Below are 21,558 nucleotides of genomic sequence, written 5' to 3'. Positions count from 1 at the left end.
AGCTGTTTGAAATGATAAAAAGCCCACGTAGACATAGTGGGTGGTTTATTAAAGAATTAAAAACCAAATAATAACTCATCTGTGTTTCTGTCACGCCACCCAAGATTTCTAAAACTCATGTCATTATCACAATTTGACCCCTTGGAAAGCGAAATACTCTTCATTTTGAGCTTTTCTATTTCTTCTTCTTCCTTCAGTAATCAAAATGTCGAACTAGATCTCAAATCCAGATCGTGCAGCCATGGATTAATACGTTAAAAGTTAGAGTTTCTCTTTGTCTCTTCTCATTCTCTCTCCTCTTCCACAAACAATGAGCTGTAGAATTTTAATCGAGCCTCCGCTTCGAGATTGGGAGTCACAGATCCTACGTAAGAGTTGCAGAGTTGCCTAGACAGCAGTTTAGAACTGCCCAGACCGCCTAGAGCACCTAGCTAGCGACTAGGTGGCCGCCTAAATCATCCCCGCCTTACATGAATGTTTTGGCCTAAATTAGGTTGGGCTCCTCCACCTAACGCCTAGCGGCCGCCTAGATCGTTTTTTAGAACACTAGAAATTAATGAATCTTTACTATTCAGAAGTTGCATATTGTGCATACATGCAAGTGTATGGTTTAGAAGAAGAAAAATAAAGTTGTTGGCCGCCAATTTGTTGCTTCTCTCATTAAAAATAAGGTTCAGTCGAATCCACCCATTAAACCGAAAAAGATCATTACAAACTTGAAACAGTTTTACAGATTAAACATTGACTATGCTATTGCATATTTAGTAAACAAATGGCAGTTTTTTAGTTGAATGGTGATGATATTGATGCTTACAAGTTTTTACCTTGGTATGTTGAATCTACCCATTCAAGCAATCCTGGATCAATATTTGAATTTAAAGTTATACCAGACACCATTAGATTTCTCCATTTGTTCATTGCTTATGATGCATGGATTAAAGGCTTTTTTTTTGTTGGGTAATGTTATTCATCAACGGTCCTTTTACAAGAGCAAATATACAATTCCAAGTTGTTGCGCACAGAATAGTAATGATAGTGAGTTAATAATTTTTGAATTAATATTCGTTTTTTCTTCTTTAAAAAAAAATTGTTGTGTATACATATGTTCATAAATAGTTTTTTTTAATTAAAAAAAAAGTTTTAGAAAAAGTTCAAATATAGTTTTAGAAACAGTTGACAAATGTATTAACTTGAATGTATGTATTGCTTTTGTTGTGTAGAAATTTTTTAGGTTACTTATGTTATTGTTGATTCAGAAACAATAGAAAATAGGAGATGGTTCTTGACAATATTGTCTAGTATATTGAGGCCTTGAAGGAGGGTGATTGCTTTTATGTCTAACAGACACGATGGCATTTTGAAGTGCATTTCAGAATTATTCCTGGAATCCCAACATGCATACTGTGCTATTCACTTGAAATAAAATGAGTGCGGTTTATTTCTAAAGAGTGTTGGCAAGGGACTAAAGAAGAAAATGATGAACCTTTTTACAAACTGTGCATATGCATGTACTCCATCTAAGTATGATATGTGCATGGCTAATTTCAAGGATAATGGGTAAGAAAATGTAAAATTGTTTTTGGTTCATTTGTTGAAAGAAAACTATGTCATTTCACATTTTCTTGGTAAAAGATGGGGATCAATGAGCAATGCACTATAAGATTCTTTTAATTCCATGGTGTTAAATAGTCAGTATATGTAACTTATAGATCTTCTTGAAGACATTAGAGTTTGACTGATGGTTAGTGTGGGTTAGAAGAAAATTTTTTGGCAGAATTTTTATACGATTCTATGTCCAAAGAAAGAAAATGAGCTAAAGTTCTTGAAGGAAGTCATGCATTGGAGGATTAGTCGTTCTAATGTAGATATTTTTTAAGTTAGGACGGAATGAAATCACTTTTATGTTTAATTCTGTTTAATAGGGTGTTCATTCATTTAGCTGGGTTTAAGTTGGCCAGAGAATCTCAATGGCGATGCCACAATTGGCAATGTTTTCAGGTGTGGCCTAGTCGAGGTTCAACTGGAACCCTTGATTTCACGACAGAAAGGATTCTTGATGTCGAAATCATGAGAAGAATGGTTGAAGAACCAGCCTTGAGGTGTTCAAACTCATGATGACATCATGGAAGACGTTGACGAAGAGGAATTCCAATACAAAGGCAAAATTTGATGAAATTTCTTCAGGAAATTCATCAAAGTCATCAACTTTGAAGATGGTGGCTTCAAATTTAATGACGAATGAGTCGTCAAAGGTCTGCAAAAAACGGTAGATGTTGATATTAAAATCTAAAGTTTTTCAATTATTGTGTCTCGACTGGAGGTCGAGTTTCGAAGCTCGAATTCGTACGAGATTCTCCTGGAATTGTGGAAACAATTTCTTGAAGTCTAAGACGACTTAAGGTCGTCAAAGAAGTCAAGGATGTGTCACCAAGAAATCGGTGAGGTTGCAAGGAATCAACGAAGGTGATGAAACTAGAGAAAACGGTGTTGTTTAAAAGGTTTCTGGGTTTTGCAGCTCAACTTGGATAGCTTCAAGCTGTGGCTCAGCGTAGCATTGCTGCAATGACGCTGCTCACATGTAATTAGGGTTTAAAATCTTAATTTTTGCTTCTATTTTGTTGTTGTTCTTTGTACTCACACAATTCACTATAGCAAAATTGAATAATAAAACATAATATTGCGTATGCATGAATAATAAGTATAATTGAGGACACCCCCTCCCTTTTAGTGTAGATAATATTGTTTATTCAAATAAAAAAAGTGTAATTGCGCAATATATGCAATATAGGAAATATATAAAACAAAAATAAATTTGGGGTTCATGCATCATGGTAAATGTTTTCATGCTATTAGGGCTTATAAAATATCAATTTCGTATTTTAGAAGAACCTATATTGGGGTTCATGCATCATGGTAAATGTTTTCATGCTATTAGGGCTTATAAAATATCAATTTCGTATTTTAGAAGAACTTGTATTGGATGGAAACGATGAAAGTCTTTGAACATTGGTTGTAGAAGATCTTTCTCCAAAATCCTTTAGTTCCTAAGCGCAGCAACGGGAGCCTGCTGATAACATATTGTAGTATCAATTTCATGAGGGAAGAAAGAGAGATATTGATTAGAGAAGAGAATGGAGAGAAGGGCTTGAGGAATTCATGAGTGATATTACTTATGCCTTGTGCCTTTATTTATACTAATTAGGGAGAGAGAAACCTACTCTCCAAGTTATACAAGTTGTATGATGAATCATTTCATATTATATATTTTACCCTATTCTTAGTATAATTTGTTAATTATTTTGGTAGAATTTTGATATTTTGCTTTATATGTTCAACATAGGACATTCAACTTCTTCTGGAGCGAAACGTGATCAAACAGACGATTTTTGGAGTGATTCAAATTGGAAGACGTTCGTGTCAAAATTTTAGCAATTTCTACCAAGCGATTATTTTCTAGCGATTAAATAAAAAAGCAATGCGTGTTGCAGGAAAGTGACGTTTTTGAGCTTAAATGCAATTTTTGGAGCCCAAGATGATCTCAGATAGGTTCATGGGCTTCTGGAAAAGTGTTTAGAATGGTTCAAGCTTTAGATCTAGCTATTTTGGGCCTATTTTGGTGACACGTGTTGGCCGACACCCGAGGGTGACGAAAGCCATTAATTGATACAAAAGCTATGAATAAGAAGTAATTAAGGGTTATGAATATAAATACAATGAGTTAATAATTTAGGAACGTGTTCAGAACCTACAACAAACTAAAGCTCTAAAAGAATTAATATAAAATTGAATAAATAAGAGGATGTGGATCCTACACCAAGAGGATTCAAATATGCCAATGTGAAAGCGTTGACGTTGGGATCGTATGTCTCTATTCTAAATCCTGAAAGGGGGTGCAAAACAAGGGTAAGTGGACCAAGTTTATGTACATACATAATACAAAAACAGTTATAAACATACTAACCCCCAAGGTTTTAATAATGAAAACTACTAGCGTAATAAATGATAGGTTTCTCTGAAAACCCTAGCTTGCCATAAACATCTCAAAAGACATATCGCGGAAACCAAAACATCAATAGTCTCACAGATCGTCTCGTAAGTGCGGTGTGCTGCCAGTAAGATCACTGAATAATAATACTCCAGGTCTAATGCCTGCACCTAAGTCTCTGTGCCCGTAGCTAGAGATAACTCCCTCCCCGCCCAATGCCTGTCTCCATGTCCCTTAGCCTTTCGCTAGGGATTATTTATCCCGGCCTAACTGCCAACACTAGATCTTTGCCCCAGGCGGCATAGTGTCCACTAGGTATGCACAAATAGTTACGCCTCTCAAAATAACCACTTCATAGTATAAAGTCATCCATAAGAGGGGTTTCGAAAACATGTTTTAGCATCCTATCGTCATCCATCAGATAGTCTACCAGTTCATGGTTTTTATAGAAAATACTATATATTAAAATATAGCTCTAAATAGGCCAACAATTAATTCCTCACCAAAAACACGAGACGAAAATCAACATTTTCAATAATCATGCTTAACATAAAATCAGTTCAAAAACTCGTAAGGCATGCAATCATTTATGCAATTAAACCATAAAATCATATAATTTTAGAAGGGGTCCACTCATAGTACTTCGCCATCGAAAAGCCGCGCAGCTAGCAAATATGCAAAAGCCACAATAATTGCCCCTAAGCACAAAAATGGTATATTTAGTCAGACTCTACTCAAACGATTTAATTTGGGAAAACGGACATCGAAAATGGATTCAAGACGTCAAAATTAGCCTAGGAGAGGTCTCAGACAAAAACTGAAAGTCAACCCGAAAGTCAAAGTCAACGGTCAACTGTCAACGTTGACCAGGTCAAAGGTTAACCGGGTCAACAGGTCAATCAATTGGGTCAGACTAGGTCAATGAGTTTTGGGCTTGGATCCGGATTAGGGCTTAGGTCCAAAAGCCCAAGGGTTTAGAGATTAAGCTTAAAACCCTTATTAGAAAATAGCCCAAGGGGCCTTATTTGATTTAAAACAAATTAAATAAAAGAAAACGGATTTTGGGTTGGGCTAACTGCCAGAGGCTCTAAAGAACATGGCCCGAAGGCCTTTTGAGTTTTTAAATCAATTAAAATCAAAATAAAAAGAGACAGGTTAGGTTATTGGAATGGTTCACAACGGGCCTAAAGCCCGTGGGTTTTGAAAACGGCCTGAAGGCCTGATCTCGCTGGGAACGAACACCGGAGCTTCTACAGCTCCGACCGACTGAAAACGAGTGTCCTAGACTTCGATCTAGGTACCAAACGAAAACACAAGGTGAGAGGAGAAGTTAACTACCTTTGGTTCGCCGTAGAACGGTCAGAGGTGACCGGAAAATCCTTTGACACCCATGGTTTCGTCGGAAATGGGTGTGCCATCCCCTGAGATAATTTCGTTCTAAAACCTTGTAATTTAACGAGATAAACTTAATAAATCTCATCTAAACTTCACACTAGAACGAAAAGAAAGGTAAAATCGAACTTACCTAACCGGAAAATCGAAGGAATCTCACCGGAGAGTTCCGGGGTTCGCTGCCCTTATAGCCACGGGAAAGAGAGAGAGAGAGAGAGAGACGAGGTTTGATGATGATGATGGGTTTCCTCGAGCGGGTTGATAGGTGCTGCCACGTGGCAGCTCAATTGGGTAAAGGAATATGGACTAAATTGATAATTTCGTAAACATTTTAGGGAACAACAAAATTATACATATAATTAGGGGTTGGGGTGTTACATTTGGACCTGATATGAGTCCAAAATGTGGCTAGCAGAATTTTGGGCAAATTTACCAAGTCAATTTAGGATTATGTTTCCTAATTTATTTCAATTTACTTAGTTTCTTAGTCTTAGAGCTCGTTTGGATATGCTTTTAAAATGACTGAAAACGTTTTTGGTGAAAATATTTTTAGAACCAATCCTTAGTAAAAATGTAAGTAAATCCTGGAAAGTACTTAAAGTGCTTTTAGTCATTTTAAAAACACATCCAAACGAGCCATTATTCTAAGACCTTTACTAGGAGGATTTACTTAGAGTATTATAAATAAGCCTTTTGGTCGGCCCTAGCTTATTCTTTTTTATAGAATTTTTTGAGAGAAGATTTTGGGCAAAGCTTAGAGATTTCAAGACTTATACTTTCAAGGTTTTTTAATTCTTTTTCGATTTTCAATAAAGACTTTGTGATTTTTATTATGAATATGCGTAACTAATCCTCTTTGCTAGGGTGAGGCCATGAGCCTTAGCATGAATATTTAATCTTTATTTAATTGCTTATGATATTTTGCATGCATGATTTGAATGATTAATCACTGTGTTTAAACTGTCTTTGTGTCTTAATGATTCGCGACCATTAGGATGTTTAGATAAGTAATCAGATGCAATACGGTCGAAATGCCATTGGAGGATTGAGTATTGCTTCTTGTGATTGATAGTTGTAATTTCACCTAGGACGAATGCCATGTCTTCGGGGCTGCATGGTTTGCCAAGGGGTTTTCACAAAGCGTAATGAGTCATGCATGTTTATATTTGATTTGAATGCCACAGACGGATTGCATGTCTGATATATCTTCTAGCTTGAATGCCACAAGTAGGATATACTTTAGGAAAACCTAACCTTCAAAGTTGCATGTGTAATTCATAAGTAATTGGTAAAACTTTATAGGATTGTTAAAGTGAGGGCGGAACCCTAGTACTTTCTCACTTTGAATTCTAAAAATTGTTTCTTTTTTCCTTCTTTAAAATTGCAGATTTTAGTTAACCTTTTTAATTAAATTCGTTTTACTTAATTTAGGTCATTAAATCACCTTTTTTCAAAACTATGTTCTAAGTAATTAGTTGAGAATCAATTTCGCGCTAATCTATTCAAACTAATTCCCGTGGAGAAAGACCTTACTTGAGCCAACTATACTACGATAATCTTGTTTCTCTTGCAAGTATTTTAGATGTTTTTATCCTTATTTTGGCCGGTGGTAAAAATCCCTATCATTGTACAAGCAAAGATCCTCTAGATCTCATAAGATTCTTATACATGGTCTATTAGAATTTACAAAATTACACTCTTAATGAAATTAGGATTGCAACATAATTTATATGTACATACATTGTTATGGTAGACCATAATTTTCTATCGATTTGAATTTTCTATCATGGGAGTGGGGATTCTAATTTATCTTTTAAAAATTTTAATACCATAAATCATGAGTTTTATTTGAAATCTCATAAATGTATTAAAAATAAGATGACATAGAAATACATTAGATGACATAGAAATAATTAATACATATGCTAAGGGATACAAAAGTGAGGGACTTTGATAAAAAAAAATACTGAAAACAAAAATTTTTAATAAAAAATATTAGTGATTAGAGACAACAACTCGTATCTCTCTTTTTAACTGGGTTGCTCTGTTTTTGCTTCCACATTTTACTTTTGAATTTCGGAACATGTGCTCTTTAGATGATTAGTGATTGTATGCTTTCGGTGTTTGGCTTTTGAGTCTTTGACAAAGAATCCAATAAATGCGTATTATAATTAACTAGTTAATTTATTTGAGCCTTTGAGGTCACAGCTTAATGCACCCATGTTCATAGATTTTTGTGATCTGAAAAGTCGTACACTAGTTGGGTTTTATTAGGCCATTTTGTTCAACTGGGCACCGACGGAAGGCTGAAGATAATATCTTTTTATTGGCGCCATGACATGCATGCACTAACAACCACATAAAAATTAGAAAAGGGATTTTAAACTTAGAAAAAACAAAAGATAACGTGGAGGACAAGCTATTGAATTCAACCGCTTTCTAGTTTAATCGAAATTGCAAAGCTCACTGACAGAGCCATTGAATAACCATAATATTTAATATTCAATTTTTTTCCTTTTTTCCAAAATATTCCCATACGTAAATTATATAATCATATATAGCAAGTCAAATTAGACACAAGCTCTCACACATTCATTTTTCTACCTCAGGATGTCTGAAGTGAAGCTACATGGAGCATGGCCTAGTCCTTTTAGTTGCAGGGTGATATGGGCTTTGAAGCTGAAAGGCATACCATATGATAACATAGAGGAAGATCTTCCCAACAACAAAAGTCCTCAACTTCTCAAGTACAATCCAGTTCACAAGAAAATCCCAGTGCTCGTCCATGGCGAAAAGCCGATCTGTGAGTCCATGGTCATCGTAGAATACATAGAAGAAACATGGCCACAGAAACCATTGTTGCCCACTGACCCTTATGAGAGAGCAACGGCTCGCTTCTGGGTTAAGTTTGCTGAAGACAAGGTACATCGATTGATTCAACAACTATATTTGATCTATTTATTAGAGTACATGTGGGTTGTCACTTGACATATACAGTGTGCGCTGCTCGCCTCGTTTGAATGTATCATCAACCAGTCAAAGCAAAGGGCATATTAATCTATAGATTTATATAGACTTACCTTTTCACTTTTCAATCAAATGAAAAATGTCAATCGCTTAACAACTGTGTATGTCTGAATAACATTGCTTCATAATATATAGTCTAAATTATCATATGATGAGACTATTTCGTGCATCAGACTAGCCACCAAAAAAACATTACGTAATTATACCTATATTGACAAACTTGTTTCTAATTCGAACAGGGCCCTGCGATTTGGATGGTCTTCCGAACCACCGGCGAAGAGCAAGAGAAGGCCAAGAAAGATAGCTTAGAGATGCTGAGAACTATAGAAGATCACGCAGCTGGTACTCTTGGAAAAAAGAAGTTTTTCGGCGGAGACAACATTGGAATAGTGGACATTGCCTTTGGAGGAATTGCTCATTGGTTTGGAGTCATCGAAGACGTGGTTGAGGTGAGGTTATTCGAGGCCAAAGAATTTCCTCGTTTGTACGCATGGACTAACGACTTCAAACAAGTGCCTGCAATCAAAGAAAATCTTCCCGATCGTCATAAATTGTTGCTCCTCTTCAAGCAGGTCAGGGAAAACTTGCTGGCATCTATTATGTGATACTTTGTTAGATATTCTTGTGTTGTTGTGCTTCAACCAATCTACGTGATAAATTGGTGCTCTTATCAAATTGTGAGTATGGTCAATTAACTTTTCCAATCTTTTTCTAAGTGGTGGATTGTCTTAGTAGATACGGTATTCCTCTTTAATTCGATGCATCTCTAATGCAAATCGTTACATGTTCTTTTGTTGTAGTTTAAACCAGTAATATCGTTTGTATTGAAATAATAATTAATAAAAATAAATCATTTCCACTTCTCACATGTGACTTTACCATTGCATACAAAATGTCTTCTAACTTGGGGGAGAAAGTTGATAAAGAATTCCTTGTGCTCAATGTTTTTATTTTTTTATTTTTTATTAACAAAAGATAGTATTGATGCTAAGGGATGGGGTAATGGACTAAGTCTAACAATGGATCGATTAACTTTTCTAACTTTATTACTAGCCCGTCGAAAGGATAAACCCACTCCCCCAATATTAAAAAAAAATTAAAAAAAAATCATTTGACGCCCGTTGCCACCCAAACAATATACACCAAAATAAATAATAAAAAAGGAAACTGAAAGATAAACAAATTTTCTCATTTTCCCTTCGCGCCACGTAATATCATCATCAAGAGAGATGAGCAAAGCGGGGGAGATGTGCCAGAACCAAATAATTTCATAGAGCTCCCCTTCTCTCCGACCAGATCGGACTCTATGCCCGTATAAATATTAGGGCTTTATATGTACTTTCCAATTTCTCCCACAAAGTTTGGATTTTTACAGTTTTGACATTTGCAATTCGAAATTATCCGTCCGACCGTTTGAATTGCATAGAATTGCGCCTCATTCCTTGATTCCCCGATCCAGATAGGCTGTAATTTTCTGGGGTGTTGTTGTCGGCACGTAGGGTTTTGGTTTCGTTAGGGGTTTGTGGGGGAGGCGGTGGTAGCGATTTTGCATTTGATATGTTTGAAATTGTTTGAGTTTTTGGGGTATTGAATGGCTTCAGCTCAGGTATTGCCCAACTCGCGAAAGCAGGATCTTTTGGAAGCTGGCAAGCACCGGGTAATGCTTCTATTCGATTAAATATCAATTTTGGTACAAAATGTTTGAGTGGAATTTTGCATATTTGTGCATGTTTGTGTCTACATATATGTAATATGCAAAAATGCGAAATGCCTAATGATTGATTCTTCGTGTCAAATTTTAATCCAATTGTCGGGATTTAATGGTAACGGTCTGTAATCCATACTTTATAGCTGTCATAATGTAGTTTATTAGTTGCCCGCTGTTGGCATTCGATTACAAATGCACATTTTTGCGGTCTAGGAAACCGGTTTTATTCAGTTATTTTCTTAGAAACTGGACAGGAAAATGGGTCACATTTGAATGTTGATGTTTATGGGTGTCTATGTTGAACCCTTGTATCTTGTTTTGAGCTATCAGGAACAAACTGATTTGGCAGTATTTTAGTTGCGTGAAATAATAGACAAAGAAGGACAACAGATTGGTTGTGAATTTGCATATAGGACTAGGTTGTCGTGGTTATTTCGTAAGCATTCTTCATATATGGACTCCTTATGGTAAGAAAAAGGAAGAGGAAGAAGAGCAGCACAATTTATTTATTGTGTCAATGATTGGCCGTACTTTGACAATGTTTTGTTTTGTTTTTTCAAAAAGAAGTTATTTAAGCATTGAGGTCCCTTGTTAGACGGATCAAATTTTAGTTCTGGGTTCCCTATGGTTCACTTTTGCTTAGTTTAGAAATTCGAATGTAACAAATTTTTAGTCAATTCGGTGAAAAATTGCTTACTGAATATTTTTTATTTGATTGTCGAATTTCACACATTTGGTTTTTCCTCTGCTTTTGCAGCTAGAGGAGTTTCAGAAGAAAAAAGCAGCAGAGAGAGCTAAGAAGGCTTCATCCACTAGCCAAATCAATGCCTCTGAAGTTAGGACAAATGAGAAACAGTCTCTAGAAACTGAACTTGTACGAGTTACAGTCTCTGATGGTGCTGGTACATCTGATGGGCCTAGTAGTGCTTTTAGTGAAACTTCTTCTGTATTATTGAACAATTATAACAAAACGATTGATAATTATCCTGTCAGAAAAAATCTCACCTCAGAACTCTGTCAGCGCATTGCTACCAAGTGAGGCCAGGTTTGTCAGCACGGCATCTGGTGGCCCTACACCATCTTCACTTTATGAAGGTAATTGTACATTTTTGGATTTTGATTTTCAGTGTTCTGATATAATAATTACTGTGTATTTGTGAAGAATTTCCTTGAATCTTCTAGTTGGAGGAATAAACTTATTGTGTTATGTTTTGAGATGTCATGGCAGACTTGGTTGCACCCAGTACCAGCATAAGTGGGTTAGCTTCTGAAGTTGGTAAAAACATCTGTGGTAGTAATGAGGACTTTAGTGATTCTCCAACTTTTGAATTTGGGAAAGGAAAGCTTAGCAGCTTCGGCAGTAACTTTTCTAATGGGCAGAGTGCACCAGTCCAAACATATGAATCTATGGGTTTTGGATCTGATTCCAGATGTTCCTCCAATCATGCATCATTGTATTCAGTTACAGCTGAAACTAATTCTCGGAGATCTTGTCCATCCTTCCTTGATTATCTTAATGTATCTAAAACTTGTTCAGGCACTGTTTCTCAACAAGCTGAACCGGAAGAGTCATTTATGTCCAACAATTTAAAATCAATTGGCATGAATATTCTATGTTCATCGCCTTTCCACAAGCCATCTATGGATGATGATACTGTGAGACCCTTTTCAAAGTTTGAAACTGGTGCACCTCATGCATTTGAGCCTTCTGTGAAGTCTTCACTTTCTCCTAATGCTTCGATGGACCAGCAGAGAGCAATAGTTGAGGGGAATAGCATACAGAGAAAACATGAATTTTATTCTCCTAATCAGAATGAGGATTTTTCTGCTTTGGAACAGGTATAGTGTGTCCTTATTTTTCAGCTGGTGAAGTTTTACATATCTGTCCAGCGATGCTGCTCCTTTTTCATATCGGATATTTGTTATTAAGGCCTCTGTTCGACACATACCATGACAAAACCAGTCCATTGAGTTTTTATGAGCATCCTTTTTTTTTTATGGCAAATTGGCAATTTAGGTTGATTACTAAAAAACATCACAAGTAATAAGGGGTATTGATGACATAGTTGTGACTTTGGAGGGGGTAGTGACAGGATGGCAATAGCTATATGCCTATAATGGAGATATGTAGATGATAACAAAATATACAAATACAACATGGTGATACTAGGATATATATGGTATTTAATTGACCAAGGTGGCGTGTGCTCCTTGTAAAAGTCTCAAAGTTTGACTTCTTTTTGAGAATTTGAATACAATAATTAACTTTAACTCAGCAGAGAAAGATACATATACTAAGCCAAGGCCTATACACCTGATCTGTCCCTTTTTTGTCAGTGAAGTGATAGAATTGAAAGTATTAGATGCCAAGTTTGTTTAGTGTATCTACGAAGTAGTTTTTATTTTCCCTATTAATACTTCAGTTATAAATTGTGAGCTGCAATTGTCATATGGCTTTGTCATTGATCATAGGCAGTGGCGGAAGCATGATTTGAACTTACTGTGGTCATGCTAAAGAAGTAGATGTCGTAACATTTTGTTATTTAAATATATAATTCATGATTGGTTCTTATAATTTGAACTCATCGTTGTATTCTATCCTTATCATTAGTGTCATTATTGTGTATACAACCAAATTATAACCATACATTGATCATACTGTATAATAGTAGATTTTTTTTCCACTTAAGCAGCCACAACCTTTAATTTGACTGCCATAAGCAAATACACCAATTTTTGTGAAAGATTATTCAACAATCATTTCAATTGATTGAACTCACTATGATATACTGTTGATTAATAGAGTGTTTTGATAAATAATGAAAATCAAAACCATGCAGACATAAACTTAAACTGAACCTAAAACTTAAACTGAACTATTGAAAGTTCTTATTGGGTATTGGGATCAAAAAGTGTGTGGATTAATATAGAGTTGTTGGGGTCATGTGAACTCATTGACCCCCCCCTCCCCTCCCCCCCTTCATCCGCTACTGATCATAGGTTGTAGTACTTCAAAATAAAAAGAACTAATTGATCTAACCTTGTGTAAGTTTGTTTAAATAGTGATGTCGCCCTTGTATGCTCATTGCTTTGGAATACTTTTGTTGACGTGTTTTTTTATTTACCTTGTCATTATGCAGCATATTGAAGATTTGACACAAGACAAGTTCTCTTTGCAACATGTACTCGAGGCTTCACATGCTTTAGCAGAGTCATTGGCTGCTGAAAATTCTTCTTTGACAGAGAGTTATAACCAACAGGTTTTTCTGCACTACATGATGTTGCACCATTACATTTGTGTAACTTTTACTTTGCTTATGCATTGTGAATTAAACATAGCTTTTGTGTTTGCATTGGTAGGATATGCATCTTTGTATTAATTTCTGTTTGCCTTTTTATCCTATTATGAAGACAGTTGTGCAAACCTCATTCGATATGATTTCCCCCTGCATTTCCTTGACAAAGTCATTCATAGTCCAACAGCCCTTGGCTTCATTCCAACTGTTTTCTATTTTCTTTCTCTCCAGAGAAGCATTGTCGATCAACTAAAATCTGACTTGGAAAATATACAGGAGGAAATCAATCACCAGCTGGTGAGAGTCAAGCATCCCCCTTCTCCTGATAATTTTAGAATTCATTTAAATCAGAAGTGACCTTACTAGTTTATTAGTCATCTATTATAAGTGGAACTTGACTCGTCTTCAATTTATGTTGTAGTAGTTTTAATTTCTTGCTGTGAATAGGTGGAACTTGATGCAGTCAGAAATGAATATGCAAATGCACAGTTAGAATGTAATGCAGCCGATGAACATTCCAAGCTATTGGCATCCGAAATTATTGGATTAGAGAAGAAGGTAGTGATTTTTCTTGGTATGCTGGATTTTAGGTACTGCCTTTAGGAAGAACTTATAATTCTGCTTTTTATGGGGAGTAAACTTTTCAAAACTTTTCTTATTTTATTTCTCCTTCTCTTATTTTATTTCTCTTCTGTCTGAATAAAGGGACATACGGGATTGGCAAATTGTAGTGGAGATGATAGGCAGAAACTCTCACGATATTTTTTTTCCCTTGGATGTGAGATATGAAACTATTGATGTTCGCACTTTTGACAAACAGAAAAGTTTATCCTTGTTTGATTATATGTGTGTGTATGCACATAATGATATGAGTTAGGTAATGAAATTGCTCATCGTTGATAGTGCTTTTTAAAATAAAATATAAAAAAAAAAATTCAATTTTTTTATGTTAACTTTTGTAGGCACTAAGACTAAGGTCCAGTGAGCTAAAGCTGGAGACTCAAATGGAGAACGCACAAGCTGAAATCTCTTCATACAAGTACGTTATCGTTTTAGTATGCAGTAAACTAAGAATTGTGCACATATTCTGAATCACTTGTTTTGATTTTTTATCACTCCCCCATTCCCGTCTCTTTTATGGAGAATGTTATACTTGTCTTGGAAATTTAAAATAAAATGGAAATTAAATTTGAAAATTCGACAGTTGCCCTGAATGTGACAAGTTACTGAGTTGTGAGCTATAGAATGTGGTATATGTGTTATAAGATTATGGATTAAGTTGTGAACATTTCTTTCATTCTTGATCACTGGGCTTGTGGCTTTTAATAGAATGTTGTGCCATCATAATATGCAAGGACATGCTCACATGCTCAAGGAGTCGAGATGGCAAGTGCCTGAAGTAGGACTTGTTCGAATCTGATTCAAGGTCTCTTCCTCTTATGGCGGGATCTTATCAATGTGCTTTTGGACCGAAGTGCTTCTGGTTATCTAGCAAACTATTGTTTATTGTCACATTATAAGTATGGTATTGTATTTGATGGGATGCATTTTCAATTAACTGCGCAATTTTATCTCTGGTATATGCCTCCCCACCCCTTTCTCCCTCCTTCCTTTGCATATAATTATCGTGCTGCGTGGCTACATTTTTATTTCTAGATTTATTTCCAATGGCTCTGAAGAGAACTATTAATGAGTCTGCAGGAAAAAGATGGCCAGCCTAGAAAAAGATCGTTCAGATTTGCAGTCAACTATCAATGCTCTTCAGGAAGGTAAGTGTGCTTATATGAGCCATAATAGAATCATACATATTTTTTATCATGTATTATATATAAAAAGACGGAAGATGGAGAATTTTTTGGATTAATTTTTAACTCAGTTCTCTGTGTGGAATCTTTACCTTTTAGTGGATTTGCAAGAGGGACAAATTGCTTCGGGCATGCTTCTTTAATTTTCTGGTCTAGACTTAGTGATCATGTATTCCGCTGTGTTTTTTTAATTAGGTTTAAGATTTTTATTTTTTTATTATTTTTTTGTTATTATTATAATAAAACCAATGTTTTAAAAGGCTCGTCTCAGGATGCGCTTAGGCGTTCTCTGAGGCTAGGAGTGAGGGTTGCCCCCTTTGTTTTGAGGGAGTGGGTGGAAGGCATCATCGGAGCCGCCTAGGCGCACCTCAGGGTTTTTTTTTTCCTCTCTCCCTGATAAGCTCATATTTATATTTATTTTACATCAAATTCACTTGTCATTTTTTAGTTAGTTCCTTATGTGTTTGAGCTATTTACTTTGTTTTTGTGTTTTGTAGGATTTGTCAAGCAAATAAAAGAAAAATAGCACAAGTGGGATTTTAAGTAACAAATTCATCAAAACTGCCTGTGCAGGTCAGCTGACTTTGGAAGCAAGTTGCGAAATGCTCCAGAAAATAGACATCTGTAGCTTTCCAAGCATATAAGGCTCATTCTCTAATTCATTCTGAGCTGTTCGCAACTTGCTTCCAAAGTCAGCTGACCTGCACAGGCAGTTTTGACGAATTTGTTACTTAAAATCTCACTTGTGCTATTTTTCTTTTATTTGCTTGACAAATCCTACAAAACACAAAAACAAAGTAAATAGCTCAAACATATAAGGAACTAATTAAGAAAAGACAAGTGAATTTGATGTAAAATATATATAAATATGAGCTTATCAAATACCCCCACACTTAGCTTTTGCTAGTCCTCGAGCAAAACGAAGAAAATACGAAAAAGTAGCAACATGAAAAACAATAGCTTCCCCCTATGTGACCCTCATAGAATTTCATTCAAGAAAACAAATCATCAAGAACCTTAGCTAGCACCAAACAAGCTAATCCAAGCTCATCTTCCTTATTCAAATGCTAGCAGTAACTTTTTAATCATCCATGAAGTGTAGTGTGTGTAATAGCCATGCTAATGCAATTTCAAGTTTTTTTTTTTTTTTTTTAAAACACCACATGCTAACTAGTGATCTTCTCACGAGACATACACTCAATCACACATATGTTTAGTTTAACGTGTTTCGCTCAAAGAATCAGATGTGAAAGATCTACCATAAGCTTGCATAAAGATCTCATCTCTACAATCATAATTGCAAAACTTAAATCAAGAGGACTTTTATTGGTTGTAATGAGGCTTAGGAAGAGGGTTATAGAAATGAAAGGATAGGAAAACACAAGTTCCAAACTACATTGCAATCAATTCTCTTGTTGAGATTTACAAGAACTCAAGCTCTCCAACCACTCTACTAATACCTTCAACCACACATCTAAACTGAAACTTAAAAAAAAAAAAACTTTTTATTTTCTTTGTATACAATTTTCTTTTTTTTTCTTCTTTTTTCTTCTTCTTTTTTTTTTTTTTTTTTTTGGAACCAATTTTGCACATAACTAAATACAAACATGAAATACCCCCACACTTATTCTTTTTCCAAACTCCTTCAAAGTACTTCACAAACATTACTCATAAGACAATTTCACATTGCTCACTAGCTAGCTTGGAAAAGGTAAGGAAAAATGTTTAAGGTATAAGGGTAGACATATCTGGTGATAAGAAATAAAAGGCTCAACATATACGGCTCAAATTGGCAATCTAATAATATCATTTTTCTTTAGGAAACATGCTTATTTAGGCCATGGTGATAAACCTAATGCCTCTATCCTTTTCAAGTTCATGCAATCAAATGACAAATATTTCGAAAGATCGTTACGCAAGTTCTAGGGATGTAATTCACATAAGTTCATCACACATGAAAGAATATGAGTGTATGAAAAATACACACTTTCAATAGACTCAAAAACTCACATAGGTTGTATATGGTCACTATATTCACATGTGAAGCTTTAAGTCGTACTTTAGTTTCACATCAACAAGGCTATGTGCATTTGGTTTTTCAAAGATGATTAAACATGTACAAGGCTAACAAGAGAATAAGGAATTTCACACAACACATGCTTACTAAATTCTTGATCACCGTGGTTCAAATTCAATCCAATTATATCATTGGGTCGGGAAACTAACAAAAATCTACTTCAAAACGATAAAGAAAATAAGACAATATTTTTGGATTTTCAAATTTTCTGAATGTTTTTTTTTTTTTGGTTTTTTTTTAAAGAAAACAAATCAATCCAGTTCTTAGTCGAAGGTACGAAAATTTTCAATTTGGTCATTTTTTTCAATCATTACCCCCAAACTTAAACTGGACATTGTCCCCAATGTCAAAAAAAAACACATTAATGCATAAAATAAAATAAAAAGAAACAAAATAAAGCATTTGGACTGAAAACTTCCCCAATTTGTAGTAAAATCAAGTGATGACCCCCAAACTGCAATTCTGCAATAAACTCCAAAGGTGGACATAACCATATGTTCCTACAAAAAAAAAAAAAAAAAATTCAGTTCAACATGCAAGAAAATGAAAAATGGAAAATGACAGAAAAAGACGATGGAAAGAAATATTGGGTTGCCTCCCAATAAGCGCTTGCTTTTACGTCCGCAGCCGGACAGTACCAAGAGTAATCATCCAAGGGTAGATGGTTCTTGGAGGGGTACAACCTCCACATCATGCTCCGCAAAAGACTCATAATATGGCTTGAGTCTATGCCCATTCACTTTGAACATGTTTCCGGTCTTTGCACTTTGGATTTCCACTGCACCATGAGGAAAAATATTAGTTATAACAAATGGACCAACCCATCAAGAACGAAGTTTACCTGGAAATAACCGAAGGCGAGAATTAAATAGAAGAACTTTTTGTCCAATGAAAAAGCTCTTCCTTGATATCATCTTGTCATGAAATGCCTTTGATTTCTCCTTGTATATTCGACTAGACTCATATGCATCATTCCGGATTTCGTCTAACTCATTCAATTGAAGCTTCCTCTGTTGTGCAGCAACACTCATGTCCATGTTGTAGGCTTTGATCGCCCAATAAGCTTTGTGCTCTAACTCTACTGGAAGATGGCATGGTTTCCCATAAACTAATCGAAATGGGGACATTCCAATAGGAGTCTTATAAGCAGTCCTATAAGCCCACAATGCATCATTCAAGCGCATGCTCCAATCTTTCCTACTAAGACTCACAGTTTTCTCCAAAACTTGTTTCACCTCAAGGTTTGATATTTCTGCTTGACCACTAGTTTGTGGATGATAAGGTGTAAACACCTTATGTGTGACATTGTACTTCCTAAGCAACGCTTCAAATGTTCGATTGCAAAAATGACTCCCTCCATCGCTAATGATTGCTCTAGGTATCCCAAATCTTGCAAAGATGTTTCTCTTAATAAAATCTGAAACAACTTTTGAATCATAAGTTTTGGTGGCTTTTGCTTCCACCCATTTAGAAACATAATCCACAGCCAATAATATGTAAAGAAAACCATTTGAAGATGGAAAAGGTCCCATGAAATCAATGCCCCACACATCAAAGATCTCAACAACCAAAATAGGGGTTTGTGGCATTTGATTTCTTGGGCCTAAGTTACCTGTTCGTTGACAACGATCACATGTTGCACAAAACTCGTACGCATCCTTAAACAAACTAGGCCAATAAAAACCACTCTCTAACACCTTCAGGGCTGTCCTCTTTGCTCCAAAATGGCCACCACATGCATAAGAATGACAAAAAGTTAGAATAGATTTAAACTCAGATTCGGGGACACACCTTCTAATCAATTGATCAGTGTAATATTTCCACAAATAAGGATCATCCCACTCGTAGTATTTGGCGGTTTTGACAAGCTTATCTTTTTGAGCACGTGTAAAATCATCCGGAATCTTTTTTATGACCTTATAATTGATAATATCTGCATACCAAGGGTCAGTAATCTTTAATGAAAACAGTTGCTCATCTGAAAAACTTTCACGTAAAGGGATGAGATATTCCTCTGTGTTTGAACGCACAAGTCGGCTAAGATGATCTGCTACAACATTCCCACTCCCTTTCTTATCCTTGATCTCCAAGTCAAACTCTTGAAGCAGAAGTATCCATCGAATGAGTCGTGGTTTTGCATCTTTTTTTGTGAGTAGATACTTCAAAGCTGCATGGTCAGAAAACACAATAACTTTAGTCCCAATCAGATAAGATCTAAATTTTTCTAAAGCAAATACAACAGCTAGAAGCTCCTTCTCTGTTGTTGAATAATTCAACTGTGCATCAATGAGTGTTCGAGATGCATAATAGATGACATGTGGCACTTTGTTGACACGCTGCCCTAGAACTGCACTAACAGCATAGTCTGAAGCATCGCACATCAACTCAAAAGGTAAACTCCAATCTGGTGGCATGATCATAGGAGCCGTGGATAACAACTCCTTAAGCTTGTTGAATGCTACCACACACTCTTCATTCATATCAAATGTTACATCCTTTTGAAGTAAACGGCACAAGGGTCTAGAAATCATTGAGAAGTTCTTCATAAACCTACGGTAGAAACCTGCATGTCCAAGAAAAGAACGAACCTCCCTGACAGTAGTAGGGATGGGTAAAGAACTAACAAGTTCTACTTTAGATTTATCAACTTCAATTCCCTTTTCAGATATGATATGCCCTAAAACTAATCCATGCGAAACCATGAAATGACATTTTTCCCAATTTAACATTAGATTAGTTTCTTGACAACGTTTTAAAACTAGGGACAGATTATGTAGACATGTATCAAAAGAATCACCATAAACTGAAAAATCATCCATGAACACTTCAATTATTTTCTCAATCATATCAGAAAATATACTTACCATACACCTTTGAAATGTGGCGGGGGCGTTGCAAAGTCCAAACTGCATCCTTCGATATGCAAATGTGCCAAATGGACATGTGAAAGTCGTCTTTTCTTGATCCTCCGGAGCAACTGCAATCTGATTATATCCAGAATAGCCATCAAGAAAGCAATAATGAGAATGACCAACTAACCTTTCTAACATTTGATCAATGAACGGAACTGGAAAGTGATCCTTGCGTGTGGTGCTATTTATCTTCCGATAGTCTGTACAGACTCTCCAACTATTTTGCACACGTGTAGGTACTAGCTCACTAGCTTCATTCTTAACAACTGTGACTCCGGATTGCTTCGGAACTACTTGAATAAGGCTCACCCACTTGCTGTCCGAAATAGGATATATGATGCCAACATCAAGAAGTTTGATAACCTCTTTCTTAACGACCTCCATCATGAGTGGGTTCAAACGGCGTTGAGCTTCCCTAGTTGGTTTTGCACATTCTTCCAGCAGAATCCTATGCATACATGTAGCTGGATTTATACCTTTGATATTTGCAATGCTCCAAGCTATGGCAGTTTTGTGATCCTTCAGTACCCGGATCAGTTTCTCCCCTTCTTCTGCTGTGAGTTGTGACGATATGATGACGGGTAATGTTTCATCCTCTCCCAAAAATGCATACTTCAGATGTTTAGGGATCGGTTTAAACTCCAATTTAGGTGCCTGAATCATAGAAGGAAGAGTTTTTTCGTTAGAAGTAGGAAGAGAAATAAAATAGGAAGAACACTTACCACGAATTGGTAAAAGAGACTCAAGGGCCGCCACTGTCTGAATTAATCCTTCTTCAATGTGCTCGGAATAATTAAGATTTCCATGTGTAATGCTATGCACTAACGCCTTCTCTAAATTATCTTGTCCCACACCTTCATTAAAACAATCCTGCACAAAATAGTCAAACGCATCAATAGACAAACAAGATTCTAAATCACTAGGGTACCTCATAGCATTGAAGATTTTGAACTTGACACTTTCTCCATCAATTTCCATGGTTAAGGTACCATCGTAGACATCAATCTTCGTACGCGCCGTTCTAAGGAATGATCTTCCCAATATAAGAGGAAGTGCAGTAGGCATAGGGTCATGCTCCATCTCAAGAACAAAAAAGTCAGCGGGAAAAATAAGCTCATTCACTTGCACAAGTACGTCCTCCAATAGGCCTTGGGGATATCTATTTGAACGATCTGCCAACTGGATTACTACCTTTGTTTCCTTTAAATCTCCAAGGTTCAATGACTCATACACTGAATATGGCATCAGATTAATGGATGCCCCCAAATCACACAATGCTCTCCCAAACCCTTTCTATCCAATTACACATGGAATGGTAAAGCTACCGGCATCCTTCAACTTCGGTGGCAGCTTTCT

General features: G+C 36.0%; 1 protein-coding gene across 19 annotated transcripts in view; it reads left to right on the top strand.

Moving 5' to 3' along the window:
• Positions 1–7,943: 7,943 nt before the first annotated feature.
• LOC126596160 (protein BLISTER-like) overlaps positions 7,944–21,558 on the top strand; it is a 31,070-nt gene continuing 17,455 nt past the window's right edge. For 8 of the 19 annotated variants that reach the window (XM_050262655.1, XM_050262658.1, XM_050262660.1 and 5 more), the window contains exons 1-11: positions 7,944–8,299; positions 8,644–8,976; positions 10,011–10,061; positions 10,870–11,014; positions 11,106–11,207; positions 11,341–11,951; positions 13,253–13,372; positions 13,640–13,705; positions 13,856–13,966; positions 14,371–14,447; positions 15,110–15,177. In XM_050262655.1, the coding sequence (XP_050118612.1) occupies positions 7,988–8,299; positions 8,644–8,976; positions 10,011–10,061; positions 10,870–11,014; positions 11,106–11,207; positions 11,341–11,951; positions 13,253–13,372; positions 13,640–13,705; positions 13,856–13,966; positions 14,371–14,447; positions 15,110–15,177 (1,996 nt within the window). In that variant the 5' untranslated portion in view covers positions 7,944–7,987. Of the gene's footprint in view, positions 8,300–8,643; positions 8,977–10,010; positions 10,062–10,869; positions 11,015–11,105; positions 11,208–11,340; positions 11,952–13,252; positions 13,373–13,639; positions 13,706–13,855; positions 13,967–14,113; positions 14,286–14,370; positions 14,605–14,737; positions 14,989–15,109; positions 15,299–15,473; positions 15,629–15,710; positions 15,755–21,558 lie in introns of those variants that run through there. The other 11 variants (XR_007613886.1, XR_007613887.1, XM_050262664.1 and 8 more) reach the window with 11 other exon arrangements.

Source organism: Malus sylvestris, chromosome 13 (genome assembly GCF_916048215.2).
Source record: "Malus sylvestris chromosome 13, drMalSylv7.2, whole genome shotgun sequence".
In the NCBI taxonomy this organism is placed as follows: domain Eukaryota; kingdom Viridiplantae; phylum Streptophyta; class Magnoliopsida; order Rosales; family Rosaceae; genus Malus; species Malus sylvestris.
Note: the sequence above shows the minus strand (reverse complement) of the source record. Positions and strands in the feature narration are given on the sequence as shown.